General features: G+C 44.1%; 1 protein-coding gene across 7 annotated transcripts in view; it reads left to right on the top strand.

The window, feature by feature from the left end:
• The window catches only part of map7d3 (MAP7 domain containing 3), a 133,467-nt gene that overhangs the window by 45,856 nt on the left and 65,332 nt on the right, over positions 1–22,279 (top strand). For all 7 annotated transcript variants that reach the window (XM_087991839.1, XM_087991836.1, XM_087991835.1 and 4 more), the window contains exons 2-5: positions 5,573–5,677; positions 7,906–7,986; positions 9,944–10,107; positions 20,408–20,522. In XM_087991839.1, the coding sequence (XP_087847965.1) occupies positions 5,573–5,677; positions 7,906–7,986; positions 9,944–10,107; positions 20,408–20,522 (465 nt within the window). The remainder of the gene's footprint in view (positions 1–5,572; positions 5,678–7,905; positions 7,987–9,943; positions 10,108–20,407; positions 20,523–22,279) is intronic.

Here is a 22,279-nt window from a genome sequence, read left to right as displayed (position 1 = left end):
TGTGCTGACCACTGGGAAATGAAATTCGATCCAGCTCACTGCGAGGTGATGCACTTGGGCAGGACCAACAAGGCACGGGAATACCTGATGAACGGTAGGACCCTGGGAAGCACCAAGGGTCAGAGGGACCTTGGTGTGTTCGTACACTGCTCCCTTAAGGTGGACAAAGTGGGTAAGAAGGCATATGGGATACTTGTTTAAACTAACCAAGGCATAGTGTTGAAGAGTAGGGGAGGTCATGCTGAAACTGAATGAAATGTTGGTTCAGTCACAGCTGAGTATTGTGTGCAGTTCTGGTATCCCCACTGTAGGAGGGATATGATAACAGTAGAGAGGATGCAGAGGAGATTTACCAGGATGTTCCTAGGCTGGAGAGTTATGAAGGGAGATTGGACAGACTGGGGTTTGAGCAGAGGAGGTTGAGAGGGACATGATTGAGATGTACAAAATTATGAGGAAACATTTTTTACATTCAGAAGATGGTGAAAATCTGGAACTGACTGCCAGTGAGGGTACTGGAAGTAGAAATTGACATAACATTTAAGTAGTATTTAGCTGTGCAGTTGATGCCAGGGCAGACAAGGCTATGGGTCAAATGCTGAAAAATGGGATCTACCTGCAGCTCATGGATTTTAGCGGTTTGAGAAGACAGCTCACCACCTCAAGAGAACAGGCAATAAATGCTGGTCAACCAGCGACGCCCAAATCCCACATGTGAATTAAAGACGACATTGATTAATGACAAACATAATGCAACTAAAGAGTGACAAATCCCCAGGACTTGATGGATTCTATCTGATAGTGAAGTAAGGAAGCACATTGTAGATCCTGAACTGTAATCTTTCAACTTCTCTATGTTCAAGAATTGATCCCCAGGATTGGAAAATTGCACGTCAGTCTGCTAGTTAAGAAGGATGAAAGAGGATAGGTCAAGGTACTTTCTAGATGATATGAAGTTAAATACAGTGGATGATGTCCAAAGAGACTTGGAGGTTCAGGTGCATAAATCTTTTAAATGTCAGGAACAGGTACAGGTAATACTCAAGAAAGCTAATGGAATGCTGGCCTTTCCATCAAGAGGACTGAAGTACATAGGTGCAAAGTAATGCTGCAGTTATACAAAATACTGTTTAGACCCGACTTGGAGTACTGAGAGCACACTTTAGGAAAGATATTTTGGCCTCGGAGGGAGTACAACATCAGCTTACAAGAATGATGCCTGGGCTTTAGGGATTAAGTTATGAGGAGAGATTATACAAATTTAGCCTGTTTTCTCTCGAATTTAGAAGGTAAGAGGGTAACTTGATCAAAGTCTTCAAGATATTAACAAGAAAAGACAGGGTAGGTAAAAGTAAACTATCTCCACTAGTTGGATATTCGAGAATAAAATAGAAGGCATAGTTTAAGAATTAGGGTCAAACTATTTAGGAGAGATAAGAGCATAAGGAGCAGGGATAGGCCATCTGACCTTTTGAGCCTGCTCTGCCATTCAATCAGATCATGGCTGATCTTTTTGTAGCCTCAGTTCCACTTGCCCACCCTCTCACCAAAACCCTTAATTTCTTTACCGTTCAAAAAATGACCTATCATGGTTTTAAAAACGTTCAATGCGGATGCCTCAACTATTTCACTGGGCAGGGAATTCCACAGATTCACAACCGTCTGAGTGAAGAAGTTCCTCTGTTCAGTCCTAAATCTGTTGCACCTAATTTTGAGGCGATATCTCCTGTTCTAGTTTCACCCAACAGTAGAAACAATCTCCCTGCTTCTATCTTATCTATTCCCTTCATAATTTTATATATTTATGTAAGATTGCTGCACCCCCCCCCCTCCAATTTCTTCTAAATTTCAATGGATATAATCCCAGTCTACTCAGTTTCTCCTAATAAGCCAATCCCCTCAACTCCAGAATCAACCTAATGAATCCGCTCTACACCTCCTCCAGTGCCAGTCCATCCTTTCTCAAGTAAGGAAACCTCAAAACCGTACACAGTACTCAAGGTGTGGTCTCACCAGCACCTTCTCCAACTGCTTTTAAACTCAATCCCTTTAGCAATGAAGGACAAAATTCCATTGACCTTCCTAATTACCTGTTACATCTGCAAAGCAACCTTCTACGATTCACGCACAAGGACACCCAGGCGCCTCTGTAGAGCAGGATGCTGCAATTTTTAACCGTTCAAGTAATAGTTCTTTTTACTGTTATTCCTACCAAAATGTATGACTTCACATTTATCAACAGTCTACTGCATCTGCCAGACCTTTGCCCACTCACTTAAACTGTCTACATCCCTCTGCAAAGTTTTTCAGTCCTCTGGACACTTTGCTCTACCACTCATCTTAGTGTCATCTGTGAGTTTTGACACACTACACATGGTTCCCAAATCCAAATCATCTATGTAAATGATAAATAATTGTAGTCCCAGCACTAATAACTGAGGCACCCCACTAGTCCCTGATAGCAACCAGAAAAGCACTCGTTTATCCCTTTTCTTTGCTTTCTGTTAGTTAACCAATCCTCTATCCATCCTAATATATTGCTTGTAACACAATGCACCTTTATCTTATGCAGCAGCCTTTTGTACGGCACCTTGTCGAATGCCTTTTAAATCCAGATACACCACATCTAAGGGTCCCCATTGTCCACTGTGCTTGTAATGTCTTCATAGAATTCCAGTAAATGTTGCTTCCAGATGTTAGGAAGCACTTCTACAAACGAAGAGTGGTACTTGTTTGGAACGCTCTCCAACAAAAAACAGTTGATGCTGGATCAGTTGTTGATTTTAAATCTAAGATAAATATTTCTGAAGCAAAGGTATTATGGAATATGGACCAAAGGTGACGATGTGGAGTTAAGCCACAGGTCTCATTGAATGGTGAAACAGGCTCAAAGGCCTCAATGGCCTACTACTGTTCCTGTGTTCCTTTGACTCTTGCTGCACAAAGTCTCCCTGCTTTGCATGTGCTTGCAGTGCTATGTTGCAGCTGCTGTTGAGAACTGGTAATACGCAGTGATGTTCACTTGTCTCATATCCTGTAAGCTGAGGGTGTGCCACACTGTTGGAGGGTCAGTGCTGGGGGAGTGCCGCACTGTCGGAGGGTCAGTGCTGAGGGAGTGCCGCACTGTCGGAGGGTCAGTGCTGAGGGAGTGCCGCACTGTCGGAGGGTCAGTGCTGAGGGAGCAGCGCACTGTCGGTGGGTCAGTGCTGAGGGAGTGCTGCAGTATGGGAGGGTCAGTGCTGACGGAGTGCCACACTGTCGGAGGGTCTGTACTGAGGGAGTGCCCCACTGTCAGGGGGTCTGTACTGAGGGAGTACCGCATTGTCGGTTGGTCAGTGCTGAGGGAGTGCCTCACTGTCGGAGTGTCAGTGCTGAGGGAGTGCCGCACTGTCAGAGGGTCAGTGTTGAGGCAGTGCCGCACTGTCGGAGGGTCAGTGCTGAGGGAGTGCCGCACTGTCGGAGGGTCAGTGCTGAGGGAGTGCCGCACTGTCGGAGGGTCAGTGCTGAGGGAGTGCCGCACTGTCAGAGGGTCAGTGTGGAGGGAGTGCCACACTGTCAGAGGGTCCATGCTGAGGGAGTACAGTGGTCCCTTGTCCCCGCAGGGGATGCATTCCAAGACCTGCCATGGAAGCCTGAAACCACGGATAGGTGCGAACCCATTCATTTAAATGGGAAACGAACCTTCCTGGTAGCCTCCTGGTCCCTGGTTCTGGAATGTTCCCTATTATATGTTCAGGCCGTGGTAGACCGTGGGTAACTGAAACCATGGAAAATAGACCCGTATCTAATAATGTATAATGCTGCAGGTCTGGCACCATGTGTGGAGAGAGAAAGAGTTTTGATTTCAGTGATTTTTTTTTTCAATTCATTGGATGATAGCATGGCTGGCTAGGCCAGCATTTATTGCCCATCCCATAGGGCAGTTTAAGCGTCGACTACATTGCTGTACTTGTGGGTCTGAAGTCTCATATAGGCCAGACCACGTAAGGATGGTGGTTTCCTTCCCTAAAGGACATTGGTGAACCAGATGGGTTTTTCTGGCAATCAGCAATGGATTCACGGTCACTCTATTAGACGCTTAATTCCAGATTTTTATTGAATTCAAATTTCGCTATCTGCTGTGGTGACATTCAAACCTGGGTCCCCAGAACTTTACCTGTGTCCCTGGATTAACAGTCCAGTGAGAGTACCACTAGGCCAGTGCCTCCCCCTTAGAACTGTGTTCAGAACTTGCTTTGAAAGATTGTCACTGGATTCGAAATGTAACACTGTTTTTCTCTCCACAAATGCTAGGTGACCTGATGAGTTTCTCCAGCATTTTCTGTTTTCCTGATTTTCAGCATCTGCTGTATTTTTGCTTTTAATATAAAAAATTAAAGTATAAATATTGCAGTCAACAGCTGTTTTAACAATATGCCTTGGAAAATCTCCCTGTTGTGCTGTACACTGGGATGCCACATGTAACCATACAAATTGCAAATGTTGGAAATCTGATCAATCTGTAATGTTAACTCTGACAATGCCAATGCTGTTGAATGAATATTTCCAACATTTCCTATTTATACTGGAAATAACATAGCCCTTTATTGGTCTTTTTGTCAATAACAATGGGTCAGAAATATTGTGCAGTATTTGATCAGTTGTCAATATGTTTCATTGATTTTCACAAACTGCTGTCCAGAACTGGTATTCCACAATGGGTGGGTGCTGTGTGTCCTTTCAAAAACTACTGCTTGTGACTATGCTATTAGATAGTCATAGAACTTAGCAGGACATGGACTATGATATGGGTGAGCGCATCACTAGTGATGTTTAACAGAGAAGTGTGAATGATACATTTTAGTCTGAAGAATGAGCAGATGGTTTAGTGTTGAAGGGTTACAAGAGCAGAGACCTACAGTTTCAATCTTCAAACTTTGGAGGTGCAAGACAAATTGAGAACGCTTTTGTACAGCCATACAGAACCACAGGCTTTATTGATAGAGGGATAGGGTACAAAAGCATTGGGAGCTCTACAAAACCATTATAAACCATTGGTTAAGATGCAGTTAAGTTCAGTTAAGGCCCCACTGGAAAGATGTCAGGGTCTTAGGAAGCAGAAGCTAGAATGGGATGAGGGACATCAGTTACATGGAGAAGATGGAATTGTTCTCCTTTCTAGCAGAGATGTCTGACAGGAAATTCACAAAGATGGTTGCAATCATGAAGGCTTCTGATAGAATAAATAAAGAGAACATGTTTCTGGTGGCTGGAGGGTCAGTAACCAGAGGAGGGAAGAGTGAGGATAATTGGCAAAAGAACCAGAAACCAAGGAGATTCCCTTTTAGATATTGGTTGTGGAACCATCGTGACCATATTGCCTGAAGAGCTGGTGGATGCATATTCAATCATGACTTTGAAATGAGAATTTTTTAGAAAGGAATATGTACAAAACAGTGAGGAAAGAGAAGTGGAGTGGCAGTAGTGAATTGCTCTTTCCAAAAGCAGACACCAGCACGATTGGCCATCTGTTTCTCACCTGTGCTATATTATTTTGAAGATTGATGTTTTGTTTTCTGTCTTTCTTTCTCAGTTGCTGCAGCACAAGCCCAAGCAGAGGAAAGGAGGAGCCAAAGTGTAAATAGTCCTGTTTCCTCTGATCCACCACCAGTCATTGCAAAGGCACCAACCAAACCAGGTATCTGGATACTTGCTGAGCTGAGCTTGCATGACCAGGATCAACAATCTCAACCTGATTCAGTGTCCATTCTGTGGCAAGTCCATCCCCTAGTTTGTACACAGTCTGGTTTGGATCATTGTAAACCAGCTGCCGATGTGCATTTAAACCAGTTTTAAATTGGTTATTCCACTTAGATGCTTAAGAGTACCGTGCAAGTAGCCATTTAACATCTGGCTCTTTATCACCAAGCAAAGGATTCCCACAACAAAGTGCACAGTGATTTTGGTCTGAACATCAATGTTCCTATCTCACCCCCTCTCCTACAAAACCACTTTGGCCACAAATGGGGTGAATAAAAGTTTTGAGCAAAGAACAGGAGGTTTTGAGAGCTGGCACAAGGACAGTGAAATGATGGACTCTTTGCTGTGTTTTCTGTGATTTGGTTTGCTAAATCAAATTTATTATTATTTATATTCCCTGATTATAGAGCTGATCTCTCTTCTAGAGTTTACACTTTGCTAATCTTTCTTTCTTGCTGGGAATCTTTATGTCTCTCCTACTTCCCAAAGCACTTCACATTCTGGTGCTGCAATTACTGGGATGGAAGAATAACAGATAAGTCTTGCACAATTGATTCAGTTGGTCATTGATGAGCATTAGTACCTCATTTTTGATTCACAATCTAAGTATTCAGACCCCAAGAGCATACCTTGCTTGTGCAATTCAGAGGCATTGAAATTAGGAGTAGGAATAAACAATTCAGCCCTTCAAACCTGTCCTGCCATTAAACATGATTATGGCTGGTCTTACCTTGGTTTCAACTCCACTTTCCAGCCAGCTCCCCATAGCCCTTTATCCGACTTTTTATCGGAAACATATCTATTTCTTTCTTGAATCTGGTGATGTATTCTGCCTCCACTGCACTCTGGGGCAGTGAGTTCCATAGATTTACAATCTTATCCTCATCTCAGTTTTGAACCCATCTCCTCTCACTCAATGTCTATAACCTCTTGTCTGAGACAGGTTCCTCCTTGCGAAACAATGTTCCACATTCACCTTGTCAATCCCCTTTAGCATTTTATATACCTCAATCAGATCCCACCCCCCGGATTCCAGTGAGTACAAGTGCAAGCTGTTCAACCGCTCCTCATACGCCAGTCCTGGGATTAACCTGGTGACCCTCCTCTGAACTGCCTCCAGTGTCACCACATACTACCTCCAGTAAAGAAACCAAAACTGGACATGCGACTCCAGGTGTGGTCTCTCCAATGCCGTATATAATTGTAACAATGCTTCATTACTTTTCTCATCCAGTTCTTTGCAATAAATCCCAAAATTCCATTTGCCTTTCTTAACATATGGTACATCTGCATGCCCACTTTCTGAAATAGGGCGACACGGTGGTTAGCACTGCTGCCTCACAGCGCCAGAGACCTGGGTTCAATTCCAGCCTCAGACGACTGACTGTGTGGAGTTTGCACATTCTCCCCGTGTCTGCGTGGGTTTCCGCCGGGTGCTCCGGTTTCCTCCCACAGTCCAAAGATGTGCAGGTCAGGTGAATTGGCCATGCTAAATTGTCCGTAGTGTTAGGTGAAGGGGTAACCATAGGGGAATGGGTCTGGGTGGGTTGCGCTTCGGCGGGTCGGTGTGGACTTGTTGGGCCGAAAGGCCTGTTTCCACACTAAGTAATCTAATTTAATTCATGCACAAGGGCACCCAGATCTCTGCACTGACGCTCTTTGAATCTGCTTTCCATGTAAATAACAATTTGCCCATTGAATTTTCCCACTGAAAAGATAACCTTATCCACATTAAACTCCATCTGCCAGGTTCTGGCCCATTCTCCTATCTGATCAGTATCCATTTGTAAACTCTTTATCTCCTACTCACTGTCTGCTTTCCCACCTACTGTCGTATCATCTGCAAATTTTGCTATGTTACATTCTGTCTCTGTTTGCAGATTGTTTCTATGTTGAGGTCCAAGAACTGAACCCTGCAGAACCCCACTAGTTACAGTTCATCATTGACAAGACCCATAGCTCTTGCTGATGTTCCAGTTACATTCAGTCTTGAGTGTTCCAAATACATTAGGCCTCAGTCTATCAGTAGAAGTGTTTCTACTGATTGGTTGCTCTGTCCCTCCAACAAGGCTTGCTTTGTCAGTAGAATTCTCAGTAGTAAATAAAATTCTCATTAACCAGTTTGTCATCTCTCCTCACTAATGTTATGTGATTTCTCTTGATCAGTAATAGACGGCTCCACTCTAAAGACAGTTGAAAGACAGCGACTCGCCAAGGAGCGGCGAGAAGAAAGGGAGAAAGAATTTGGTGAGTGACAACTTTTCAAGGGGAGTAATGTGTGTGAGCAAGGGAGGAGGGTATGGAGAAAAGAGGAGTGTCAAGGCAGGGGTTTGGGACAGGTAACACATAGAGTAGAATCCCTACAATGTGAAAACAGGCCCCTCCGTCCAACAAATCCACTCCGAAGAGTAACCCACCCAGACCTATTCCCCTACCCTATTATCCTATATTTACTCCTGACTAATGCACCTAGCCTACACATCCCTGAACACACACTATGGGCAATTTAGCATGGCCAATTCACCTAACTTGCACATCTTTGGATTGTGGGAGGAAACCAGATTACCCAGAGGAAAGCCGTGCAAACACCACACAGACAGTCCCCCAATGCTGGACTTGAATCTGGATCCCTGGCACTGAGGAGAAAGTGAGGTCTGCAGATGCTGGAGATCAGAGCTGAAAATGTGTTGCTGGAAAAGCGCAGCATGTCAGGCAGTATCCAAGGAGCAGGAGAATCGACGTTTCGGGCATGAACCCGGGAATGAGGAAAGCAGGCTAAGATAAAAGGTAGGGAGGAGGGACTTGGGGGAGGAGCGTTGGAAATGCGATAGGTGAAAGGAGGTTAAGGTGAGGGTGATAGGCCGGAGTGGGGGTGGGGGCGGAAAGGTCAGGAAGAAGATTGCAGGTTAGGAAGGTGGTGCTGAGTTCGAGAGTTGGGACTGAGACAAAGTGGGGGGAGGGGCAATGAGGAAACTGGAGAAATCTGAGTTCAGATTTGAACTGAGGCAGCAGTGCTAACTGCTGAGCAACCGTGCTGCTGTTGAAGGACAGGGTGTGGGAGTGGGTCTGAGGTGGAGATGAGTGTGGAAATAGGCGGTGTATGGAGATGGTTTGTATTTTTGTTTAGTGAGTCATAGTCATAGAGTCATACAGTGCAGAGAAGGCCCTTTAGCTCATTGAGCGTGTACCGACAATGACTCGCCACTAATGGCACACTAATCCCAATTTCCTGCACTTGTCCCATATTCTTGAATGTTATGATATTTCAAATGCTCATCCAAATATTTTTTAAAAGTTGTAAGGTTTTGAGCGTCCACTACATTCCCATACAGTGCATTCCAGACTCCCATCACCCATTGAGTAGAAAACATTGCTTTCTCAAATCCCCTGTGAATCTCCTGCCCCTTAGCTTAAAAGCTATGCCCTCTTGGGATTGACCCCTCAACCAAGGGACGGTGGAGGGAGTGATTTTGAAGGCAGTGGATATGGTGTCAATCAAGTGGGCTGGTTTTATTTAGCCTATGACTCAGCCTGTTAAGAGATGATATTACACACCTCTGAACCAAGTGGAACTTGAACTCAGGCTTCCCGGTCCAGGGGTCGGGATACTACTCAGTGTTCCCTGGATGGTGTCAAGCTGTTTGAGTTTTGTTGGGGCTGCACCCATTCAGACAAGGTGGGGAGCATTGTTTCTCTCTCTTGACTTGTTGTGTAGACAGTGATCAGGCTTTGGAGAGTCAGGAAGTTACTTGCACCCCTTCAGAATTCCTAACCACTAATCTGGTAGCCACCATATTTATATGGTAAGCCCACTATTAGTTTCAAATAAATGGTTACAACACCTCATCACCCAAAGGGTGTTGATCTTACATTGAGTAGAAAGGATCTGAGGCGAGAGTGTGATGTATCGAACGGTGAAAGTCACCATGCTAGTATTTGTCGAGAGTGTGCTGCTGGAAAAGCACAGCAGGTCTGGCAGCATCTGAGGAGCAGGATATTCAATGTTTTGGGCATAACATTGGGTTTATGCCCAAACCGTCGATTCTCCTGTCCCTTGGATGCTGCTTGACCTGCTGTACTTTCCCAGCAGCACACTCTCGACTCTGATCTCCAGCCTCTGCACTCCTCACTTTCTCCTCCATGATAGTATTTGTGGCATTTTTTTAATAACTGATCCACTGCTGTTTTACGTTTATGCCATTAGCTGCAAAAGAACTTTACATGCTAGAAAAAGAAAAGAAAATAAGACTCCAGTATGAGAAACAAATGGAAGAGCGTCAGAGGAAATTGCAAGAACAACGACAGAAGGAGCAGCAGAAGAGAGTTGCGGTGGAAGAGAAACGAAGACAAAAACAGGAAGAAGAAAAGGTCAGCATAGTGGCTGGGGAAGGGCCTCCTCTAATTATACTGAGTGTTGCAAAATTACATAAGAATTTAAAACAGTAGGCCATTCAACCCCTCAATCCTGCTCTATCATTCAGTATGATCATGGCTGACATGGTTGTGGCCTTATCTTCACTTCTGCCCGGCCCATAGCCCTCAACTCCCTTGCAGATCAATAATCTGTCTAATGTAGCCCCCACTGCTCTCTATGGAAGAGAATGACAAAGACTGACGACACTCAGAGGTTTGGAGATGCCAGTGTTGAACTGGGGTGTACAAAGTTAAAAATCTCAAAACCAAGTTATAGTCCAACAGGTTTAATTGGAAGCACAACCACCTGATGAAGGAGCAGCGCTCCGAAAGCTAGTTCTTCCAATTAAGCCTGTTGGACTATAACCTGGTGTTGTGTGATTTTTAACTTTGGACACTCCGAGGAAGTGCCTCCTCTTCTTTGATTCCTTATTGTGAAGCTTTGCACCATCTTCCGAGATTCCGCTGGAGGGGGAAGTGTCCTCTCAGCATCCATCCTGTCATGCCCCATCAGAAACTCATCTGCAGCACGTAAAGCTTAATACAGTTTCCTTGTATTCTTTCATAGGATGCAAGTATCACAGACAAATCCAACATTTATTCCTATCTTTAATTGCCTTTGAGGTAATGAGAGAAGTACCATATTGAACTGATGCTGCCATGTGCTAATGGTAAAAGCATAGAACCCTACCGTGCAGAAAGAGGCCATTCAGCCCATCGAGTCATAATGGTTTTGAGCCAACTGAGTGACTTGCTTGGTCATTTCAGAGGGCAGTTAAGGGTCAACCACACTGCTGGATTCACATGAAGGCCAGACCAAGTTGGGGGGAGGGGGGGTGGATTTAATTCCCTAAAAGACGTTAGTGAACAAGATTAGTTCTTACAATAGTCCAGTAGCTTCTTGGTTACCCTCCCCCCAGACTTATTTATTAATCCATCAGCTGCCTTGGAGAGGTTTGAACTCTGGATTATTTGCTCATTACATCACTACTAAACTACTCCAGCCCCTTTATTTATTCTTTAATGCTTAGCTTACTTCTCGTGCGTTCAGACATATGCATTATTCCCATGAAAAAGGGGTAAACGTTGTACCAAAGTGCCCAGGGAAAACAGACCCCCTTGTACGGTGGCACAGTGGTTAGCACTGCTGCCTCACAGCGCCAGAGACCCGGGTTCAATTCCCACCTCAGGCGACTGACTGTGTGGAGTTTGCACATTCTCCCCGTGTCTGCGTCGGTTTCCTCCGGATGCTCCGGTTTCCTCCCACAGTCCAAAGATGTGCAGGTTAGGTGAGTTGGCCATGCTAAATTACCCGTAGTGTTAGGCGAAGGGGTAAATGTAGGGGAATGGATGTGGTGGGTTGCACTTCGACAGGTCGGTGTGGACTTTTTGGGGCAGAAGGGCCTGTTTCCACACTGTAAGTAATCTAATCTAAAGACTCTGCACCTTAGAGATTGCTATGGCACAAACCATCATCTTTCGAGGTGTAGAGTTCCAGTAAACACAGTGCTAATGTTGAATATTATTCCGATTGTGTGCCTAGCAGATGAAGTATAACGTGGATAAGTATAAGGTTATCCATTTTGGTAACAAAAATGAGAGCAGATTATCTGGCTACGAATTGAGAGAGAGAAGTATGCAACAAGACATTGGTGTTCTCATACACCAGTCATTGAAGATAAGCATATAGGGCACAGCAGGCAGGGAAAGGATTGGAGTACAAGAGCAGGCATGTCTTTATACAATTATAAAGGGCCTTGGTGAGACCACCATAGGAGTATTGTGTGCAGTTTTGTTCTCCTTATCTGAGGAAGGATGTTCTGGCAATGGAGGGAGCGCAGTGAAGATTTACCAGACTGATTCCTGGGATGGTAGGAATGATGTATGGGGAGAAACTGGATCTGTTGGGATCCATGTAAACTGGATCAATTTACAGAGCTGGGCTGAGAAGTGGCAGATGGAGATCAACCTGAATAAGTGCAAAGTGATTCATTTTGGAAGGTTGAGTTTGAATGCTGAATACAGGGTTAAAGTCAGGATTCCTGGCAGTGTGGAGTAACAGAGGGATCTTGGGGTCCAAGTACATAGATCCCTCAAAGCTGCCACCCACGTTGATAGGGTTGTTAAGAAGGTGTATGGTGTTTTGGCTTTCATTAGCAGGGAGATTGAGTTTAAGAGCTGCAAGGTTTTGCTGCAGCTCTATAAAAACCTGGTTAGACCACACTTGGAATATTGTGTCCAGTTCTGTTCGCCTCATTATAGGAAGGATGTAGATACTTTGGAGAGGGTGCAGAGGAGATTTACCAGGATGCTGCTTGGATTGGAGGGCGTGTCTTATGAAGAGAGGTTGAGGGAGCTAGGGCTTTTCATGTGGGAGAAAAGGAGGATGAGGTGACATGATAGAGGTGTACAAGGTAATGAGAGGCATAAATAGAGTAGATAAAGAGACTTTTCCCCAGGGCATTGGAGGAAGGTATAGGGGAGATGGCAGAGGTAGGTTCTTTATGCAGAGAGTGGTGGGTGCATGGAATGCACTGGCAGCAGTGGTAGTAGAGTCAAAGAAATCAGGGAGATTTAAGCAACTGCTGGACAAGCACATGGATGGCAGTAAATTGAGGAGTGTGTAGGTTAGGTTGATCTTGGATTCCGATAAATACTCGGCACAACATGGTACTATGCTGTCCTGTTCTATGTCCTGTATATTCCCTGCAGTTTAGAAGAATGGGGTGGGGGGATCTCATAGAAACCTATAAAACACTACCAGAACTAAACCGGGTCAACACAGGAAGAATGTTTCTAATGGCCAGAACCAGGAGTGACAGTCTACATATGTGCAGAATCGTTAGATATGGGCAAATGTTTTCACCCAGAGAATGGTGGGCCTGTGGAATTCTCTGCCATATAAAGTGGTTGAGGGCAAAGCGTTGAATGTTTTTAAGGAGATGGATATAATTCTGAGGGCTAATGGAGTCAAACGGATAAGGAGACCAGGGTACTGTATTGGATGATCATATTGAATAGCAGAGCAAGCTTGATGGGATGAATGGCCTCTGCTCTAATTTTCTGTGTTCTTGACACTTGTGATTGTGTGATGTTTGAACATTGTCAGTGATACATGGAGCAAAGAGGAACTTAGCCTAGTACCACTCACTTCTGCTAGTGTACAGGGAAGCTGGATGTTCATAGCAACAGTGACCTTTGATGCTATCATGTTCCATGTGGTTGATGCTGAACGTACGAAGATTAGCATCCATATGTTCCACTGTTCGCACGCCCACCCGAAATAACTGGGCTGTGCATAAATGCTCCAGTTTACTTAAGGGATAGAGTAACCATGATACTGCCTCAGCTTGCAGTGTGGCGGCTATAATCATCACTCATTCATTCCTGACTCCGAGCAATGTCATAGAGTCATAGAGATGTACAACATGGAAGCAGACCCTTCGGTTCAACCTGTTCATGCCGACCAGATATCCCAACCCAATCTAGTCCCACCTGCCAGCACCTGGCCCATATCCCTCCAAAGCCTTCCTATTCATATACCCGTCCAAATGCCTCTTAAATGTTGCAATTGTACCAGCCTCCACCACTTCCTCTGGCAGCTCATTCCATACACGTGCCACCCTCTGCATGAAAATGTTGCCACTTAGGTCTCTTTTATATCTTTCCCCTCTCACCCTAAACCTATGCCCTGTAGTTCTGGACTCCCCAACCCCAGGGAAAAGACTTTGTCTATTTACCCTATCCATTCCCTCATGATTTTGTCAACCTCTCTCAGGTCACCCCTCAATCTCCGACGCTCCAGGGAAAACAACCCCAGCCTGTTCAGCTTCTCCCTGTAGCTCAGATCCTCCAACCCTGGCAACATCCTTGTAAATCTTTTCTGAACCCTTTCCAGTTTCACAACATCTTTCCGATAGGAAGGACAGCAGAATTGCATGCAATATTCCAACAATGGCCTAACCAATGTCCTGTACAACCGCAACATGACCTCCCAACTCCTGTACTCAATACTCTGACCAATAAAGGAAAACATACCAAACGCCTTCTTCACTATCCTATCTACCTGTGACTCCATTTTCAAGGAGCTATGACCCTGCACTCCAAGGTCTCTTTGTTCAGCAACACTCCCTAGGACCTTACCATTAAGTGTATAAGTCCTGCTAAGATTTGCTTTCCCAAATGGCAGCACCTCGCATTTATCTGAATTAAACTCCATCTTCCACTTCTCAGCCCATTGCCCCATCTGGTCCAGATCCGGTTGTAATCTGAGGTAACCCTCTTCGCTGTCCACTACACCTCCAATTTTGGTGTCATCTGCAAACTTACTAACTGTACCTCTTATGCTCGCATCCAAATCACTTATGTAAATGACAAAAAGTAGAGCACCCAGCACCGATCCTTGTGGCACTCCACTGTTCACAGGCCTCCAGTCTGAAAAACAACCCTCCACCACCACCCTCTGTCTTCTACCTTTGAGCCAGTTCTGTATCCAAATGGCTAGTTCTCCCTGTATTCTGAGAGATCTAACCTTGCTAATCAGTCTCCCATGGGGATCCTTGTCAAACACCTTACTGAAGTCCATGTAGATCACATCTACTGCTCTGCCCTCATCAATTTTCTTTGTTACTTCTTCAAAAAACTCAATCAAGTTTGTGAGACATGATTTCCCACGCACAAAGCCATGTTGACTATCCCAAATCAGTCCTTGCCTTTCCAAATACGTGTACATCCTGTCCCTCAGGATTCCCTCCAACAACTTGCCCACCACCAAGGTCAGGCTCACCGGTCTATAGTTCCCTGGCTTGTATTTACCGCCCTTAAACAGTGGCACCAGGTTTGCCAACCTCCAGTCTTCCAGCACCTCACCTGTGACTATTGATGATACAAATATCTCAGCAAAAGGCCCAGCAATCACTTCTCTAGCTTCCCACATAGTTCTCGGGTACACCTGATCAGGTCCTGGGGATTTATCCGCTTTTAACCATTTCCAGACATCAAGCACTTCCTCCTCTGTAATCTGGACATTTTGGAAGATGTCACCATCTATTTCCCTACAGTCTATATCTTCCATATCCTTTTCCACAGTAAATACTGATGCAAAATATTCATTTAGTATCTCCCCCATTTTCTGTAGCTCCACACAAAGGCCGCCTCGCTAATCTTTGAGGGGCCCTATTCTCTCCCTAGTTACCCTTTTGTTCTTAATATATTTGTAAAAACCCTTTGGATTCTCCTTAATTCTATTTGCCAAAGCTATCTCATGTCTCTGTTTTGCCCCCGTGATTTCCCTCTTAAGTATACTCCTGCTTCCTTTATACTCTTCTAAGGATTCACTCGATCTATCCTGTCTGTACCTAACATATGCTTCCTTCTTTTTCTTAACCAAGCCCTCAATTTCTTTAGTCATCCAGCATTCCCTATACCTACCAGCCCTCCCTTTCACCCTGACAGGAATATACTTTCTGTGGATTCTTGTTATCTCATTTGTGAAGGCTTCCCATTTTCCAACCGTCCCTTTACCTGCGAACATCTGCCTCCAATCAGCTTTTGAAAGTTCTTGCCTAATACCGTCAAAATTGGCCTTTCTCCAATTTAGAACTTCAACTTTTAAATCTGGTCTATCCTTTTCCATCACTATTTTAAAACGAATAGAATTATGGTCACTGGCCCCAAAGTGCTCCCCCACTGACACCTCAGTCATCTGCTCTGCCTTATTTCCCAAGAGTAGGTCAAGGTTTGCACCTTCTCTAGTAGGTACATCCACATACCTTGGAAAAGAAAATTCAAAACAACCGTTTAAAAGAGAGAAGAGCAGAGAAAGGAAGTGCAAGAGAGAGAGAGAGAGAGAAAACCTACACAGTTACCGCCTTTGCTGTTTGAATTCGTGTATCGCTGGACATCGGAGTGCATCTGGGAAAATTAACAAACAGTGAAATTCACATCTAATCTTGGAGGAACTGTTGGGCGAAGTTCACAGCACAGAATCCGATAAGTTGATTGTTGTTTTAAGTCTGTCCAAGAGAGAGGCTGCAGTAGTGAGTGGGTTTCTTGATTGTATGTTTTTGGAGATAAGTCTCTTGATTAAATTTAAAATATAAGCCTTAGCTATTAATTTAACCTGGGGCAGTGTTTGTAGAGGAATAAGATGGTGTTATTTTCTGGGTCTGTAGATTGTGAAGGAGCAAAAATGGCCTTTGCAGTGATATGTACCTTTCGTCAGATGTGGGAGTTTAAAGAGAGTTTAAGGGTTACTGCGGATTATATCTGCCATAAATGCTGTTGGATGCGAATCTTATCAGATCGAGTGGATCGGTTGGAGAGGCAGATAGAAGCGATGAGGAATTTGCAACAGCAACAGTATGTGATGGATGGCAGTTATAGGATTTGGTTGCGGGGTGAAGTCTCCAATACAGTCATATAGATGGGTTAACTCCGGGAAGGATAAGAGAGGTCGGCAGCAAGAGCAGGAGTCTTTTGTGGATGTACCCATTTTAAACAGGTCTGCTGTTTTGGAAAATGTAGGGGGTGATGGATTCTCAGGGGAACGTAGCACAAACAGCCAAGTTTCTGTTATTGAGACCGGCTCTAATGCAACGAGGGGTACGTCGCTTCCAAGAGATCAATTGTGTTAGGGGATTCTGTAGTCTGAGGTACAGACAGATGTTTCTGTGGCCAGCAGAGAAAAATCAGAATGGTGTGTTGTTTCCCTGGTGCCAGGATCAAGGATGTCTCAGAGAGGGTGCAGAATGTTCTCACGGGGGAGAGGGGCCAGCAGGAGGTCATTGTTCACATTGGAACCAACAACATAGGAAGGGAAAAGGTTGAGACTCTGATGGGAGATTACAGAGAGTTAGAAAGAAATTTAAAAAGGAGGTCCTCAAGGGTAGTAATATCTGGATTACTCCCAGGGCTACGAGCTAGTGAGGGCAGGAATAGGAGGATAGAGCAGATGAATGCATGGCTGAGGAACTGGTGTATGGGAGAAGGATTCACATTTTTGGATCATTGGAATCTCTTCTGGGGTAGAAGTGACCTGTCCAAGAAGGACGGATTGCACCTAAATTGGAAGGGGACTAATATACTGGCAGGGAAATTTGCTAGAACTGCTCGGGAGGTTTTAAACTAGTAAGGTGGGGGGGTGGGACCAGGGAGATAGTGAGGAAAGAGATCAATCTGAGACTGGTACAGTTGAGAACAGAAGTGAGTCAAGCAGTCAGGGCAGGCAGGGACAAGGTAGGACTAATAAATTAAACTGCATTTATTTCAATGCAAGGGGCCTAACAGGGAAGGCAGATGAACTCAGGGCATGGTTAGGAACATGGGACTGGGATATCATAGCAATGACAGAAACATGGCTCAGGGATGGGCAGGACTGGCAGCTTAATGTTCCAGGATACAAATGCAACAGGAAGGATAGAAAGGGAGGCAGGAGAGGAGGGGGAGTGGCATTTTTGATAAGGGATAGTTTTACAGCTGTGCTGAGGGAGGATATTCCCGGAAATACATCCAGGGAAGTTATTTGGGAGGAACATGAGAAATAAGAAAGGGATGATAACCTTATTGGGATTGTATTATAGACCCCCTAATAGTCAGAGGGAAATTGAGAAACAAACTTGTAAGGAGATCTCAGCTATCTGTAAGAATAATAGGGTAGTTATGGTAGGGAATTTTAACTTACCAAACATCGACTGGGACTGCCATAGTGTTAAAGGTTTAGATGGAGAGGAATTGCTTTAGTGTCTACAATGCTTGGCTCAAGGTTTTTTTCTTTTAATTCTTAACAGTTAATTTCTTACTCTGAAAATTTCTATTTTGGGTATTTTATGTGGACATCAAAATTAAGAGTATATTGACCCCAAAACTCTCTTAACTTTATAGAAACTCATGAACAGGAGTAAGCCATTCAGCCCACCAAACGTGCTCTGCCATTCGGTACGGTCATGGGTTGGTTATCTACCTCATTTTCTCATCCTACCTCCATATGCCCTGATGTTATTAGTCTCCAAAAGTCTATCATTTTCTGTCTTGCATACACTGAATTTGAACTTACATAGATATTTGAGACAGAATATTCCAAAAATTCATCGCCCTCTAGAGAAATTTCTCCTCATCTCAGTCTTATTTGGCCTACTTCTTATCCTGAGAATTTGTCCCCTGTTCTGGAGTCACCAGACCCAGGAGAAATATCTTGTCTACATCCATCTTGTCATGCTCTGAGAATTTTGTAAGTTTTAGTGAGGTCACCAACTCTTAAGAATACAGAGCCAGTTTCCTCAATCTCTCCTCAACACCATTTTACCAGCCCAAAGAATAGTCTTGTGGACATTTATTGCATTCCCTCTAGGGCGAATATATTCTCCCTAAATAAGGAGACCAAAACTCTGTACAGATACTCTGGGTACAGTCTCACAAAGGCTGTAATAATTACAGCAAGACCTCTTTGATGCAGTACTCAAATCCTCTTGAGATGAAGACCAACATACTATTTGCCTTCCTCAATGCTTGCTGTACCTAAAGAGTATGGGGGAGGAATTAAGCACCACCACCATCACTGAAGAAGTAGTAATAATGACAAACGAATGGGCTAAAGGCAAATAAGTCTCCTTGACATGATGGTTTGCATTCTAGGATCCCAAAAAAGGTTAACCACAGAAATATTGGATGCATTAGTTGTAAGTTTCCAAAAATCCTTGAAGCTTTCTGGCATCTTCATCAATTTGTGTTCCCATCTAGTTTAACGTATCAACAAATTTTAAAATATTGCACTTCAACCCCACATTCCAGTCATAAGGATTGTTCCCCATCTGTGGACCTCGCACTGATCCTCATGGTAATCTATTCTGTTTTTATTCCATGTCACGAATGGTCTGTGACAGTCTTTACTCTGTTCTGTTAATTTGCTGTCACTACTGCTTTACAGTGATAACCTGTGGAGTATGAGAGTTGGTGTCTTCTGCCTCAGGTTTATAGATAACACTGCAAGGGAGGACTCACCAATTGAGCTATTATTGGCCTTTGTAGCCAATGAGATGGTGATTCTGGTTGTGAATTTCTCTCCCTTTATTCTTTATGACCAGTTTTTGAATAGAGTCCAGAGCAATCAGATGTAAGCCCTTTTGGCAGTAAGGGTCCCCCACGCATTGTGTGCTTATTCAGGTTCCACCCAACTCTTGGCCAAACCGTAGCTAAGTACAAATTGGTAAGTTGCTATCTCACCCAAAGAGTTCAAAGAAATAATGCATGGAGACAGATGAAAAATGGGCATTTACAGTAGATGTGCTGTGAGTTAGATTATAGGATCATAGAATCCCACAGTGTGGACGAAAGCCGTACAGATCCTCAAAGAGCCTCCCAGTCCCCTACCCTATCCCTGTAACCCTGCATTTCCCATGGCTAATCCACTTAACTTGCATATCTTTGGACTGAGAGAAGAAACTGGGACACCTGGAGGCAACTCACGTAAACAGTGAGAGTGTGCAATTCCACACAGACAGTCTTCTTCACTACCTGCTTTCAGAAACAAAACCAGAAAAGTTTGGAAGTACTCAGGTCAGATCCTATCTGTGGGGAAAGAGAAATATTTGACCTGGCCAACCTGAAATGATAACCGTTTCCCCTTCTACATAGGCTGTTAGACCTGCTGAGTATTTGCTGCAGTTTTATTTAAATGTGGTGCTTTTGAACATGAAAAGGTCTGGTCAGTGTCAGTGAGTCATTACCAAGGGTCACCTGATGATAGCATTTGTCTAACACAGGTCAAGTAAAAAAAAAACCTGCCTGTACCAAAAGATCTACTGCTCCTGATGGTATGTGAGAAATGTGAATAATTGCCTGCAGAAAGTAGTAAAAAATCTGCATACCTCCAGTTTGAAATCTGCCATTAAAAACATTAAATGGGAACTGAAGACCTGAGAGACTACAGTTTGGAAGTATGGTTTTCATACAGTTCTGGATGCAAGCACATTGCTATTAAAGTATTGCTTAAAATCATTGTAAGGAACGGTGTGCAACTTTAACAAAGTCAGAAATTGCTAGAGAAACTCAGCAGGTCTGGCAGCATCGGTGGAGAGACAGTAGACTTAACATCTTGGGTCCATTGACCCTACAGAACTGCATCCACAGGCGCTGCCAGACCTGAATTTTTCCTGAATTTTCTGATTTTGTTTCTGATTTCTAGCATCTGCAGTTATTTGGGTTTTTTTGTTTTGCATGCAAGTTTAATCCTGATTCCCTACTTTTGAAACTGAGATAGGAGCACTACGAAGCTGTGATGCGACGCACCTTGGAAAGGAGCCAGCGCTTGGAGCAAAGGCAAAAAAGATGGTCGTGGGGAGGAGCTGTAGCAACTGAGAAGGAAACCTCGAATGGTAAGTCTGACTTAGACCTAAGAATCAATTGCTAGGGATAATGCCAACCAGATGGTGTTTTTAAGCTGTGTTCAGAAGGATGTTTTACTCATTGATATTCATTCATTAATTTACATTAGTCTGTAGAAATTTACTATTATACTTCAGAGCGTAGAACTATCACCCAGCAGAGTGTTGGGAATAAACTGCAATAGACATGTCATGAGGAACCTTTTATTGAAGTTAATGAGAAGTAACTGATCCGAGAGGTTTGGGTGGGGAGTTAGGAACGCTACCCCAGAAGTGACAAATCACCAGTTGTTGGGGGAGGCTGATCCATCCTTGTTTGGAGAGTAGAGGTCACAAACTGGATCGGGAGACTGAAGCAGGTTGGAGACATTGGTTCGGTATGGTGGGGGTGAGAGGGAGACTAGTAAAGGGGTAAAGGGCTTCACTTGGACAATCTTTTCAAACTCTGCATTGAGGGTTGAACTGGGTAGGGGGGGGGGGGTGGGGGGGAGGTTAATGTGGACAGGCCAATAAACTTAGTGTTTTGGAAGTACTCAATACAAAGCGGAGTCTTCTATTCCAGGATTGTACTCTCAGCACCAGAGCCATCCTGTAATTTACATTAGCGCAGCATTCCAGAAATGACATAAATCACCTGACAAACCATAGCTAGGAACTTGGGACCACAAAATGAACTGCTGCACTCCCCATTACACCGATAACTTGTGGAGTTTCATCATCCTGTCATCTGTAAAAACGCCACATCAAGGTTTCACATTTTAAGACATTTACTGTAACAATAACACACCGTTGCCTAAACACAAACTTTGTAGGCCAGTTTTACAATACCGAATGGAATATTGTTTTTAGCCCAACTGATAAAACGTGTTTGACAGATTTATTTATAGACTGTAGGGAAATAGATGGTGACATCTTGCAAAATGTCCAGATTACAGAGGAGGAAGTGCTGGATGTCTTGAAACGGTTAAAGGTGGATATATCCCCAGGACCTGATCAGGTGGTACCCAAGAACTCTGTGGGAAGCTAGAGAAGTGATTGCTGGGCCTCTTACTGAGATATTTGTATCATCGATAGGCACAGGTGAGGTGCCGGAAGACTGGAGGTTGGTTAATGTGGTGCCGCTTTTTAAGGACAAGCCAGGGAACTACATACCAGTGAGCCTGATGTCGGTGGTGGGCAAGTTGTTGGAGGAAATCCTGAGGGACAAGACGTACATCTATTTGGAAAGGCAAGGACTGATTAGGGATAGTCAGCATGGTTTTGTGCGTTGGAAATCATGTCTCACAAACTTGATTGAGTTTTCTTTTTGATGAAGTAACAGAGGATTGATGAGGACAGAGCGGAAGTTGTGATCTGTATGGACTTCAGTAAGGCGTTCGACAAGGTTCCCCATGAGAGACTGATTAGCAAGGTTAGATCTCTCAGAATACAGGGAGAACTAGCCATTTAGATACAGAACTGGCTCAAAGGTAGAAGACAGAGGGTGGTGGTGGAGGGTTGTTTTTCAGACTGGAGGCCTGTGACCAGTGGAGTGCCACAAGGATTGGTGCTGGGTGCTCTACTTTTTGTCATTTACATAAATGATTTGAATGCGAGCATAAGAGGTACAGTTAGTAAGTTTGCAGATGATACCAAAACTGGAGGTGTAGTGGACAGCGAAGAGAGTTACCTCAGATTACAACAGGATCTTGACCAGATGGGCCAATGGGCTGAGAAGTGGCAGAAAGTGTTTAATTCAGATAAATGCA

This window comes from Chiloscyllium plagiosum, unplaced genomic scaffold, assembly GCF_037043375.1.
Source record: "Chiloscyllium plagiosum isolate Xiang-an unplaced genomic scaffold, Cpla_swu_hap1 HiC_scaffold_11, whole genome shotgun sequence".
Lineage (NCBI taxonomy): Eukaryota > Metazoa > Chordata > Chondrichthyes > Orectolobiformes > Hemiscylliidae > Chiloscyllium > Chiloscyllium plagiosum.
The sequence above is the reverse complement of the archived record's forward strand: the minus strand, read 5'-3'. Positions and strand labels throughout refer to the sequence as shown.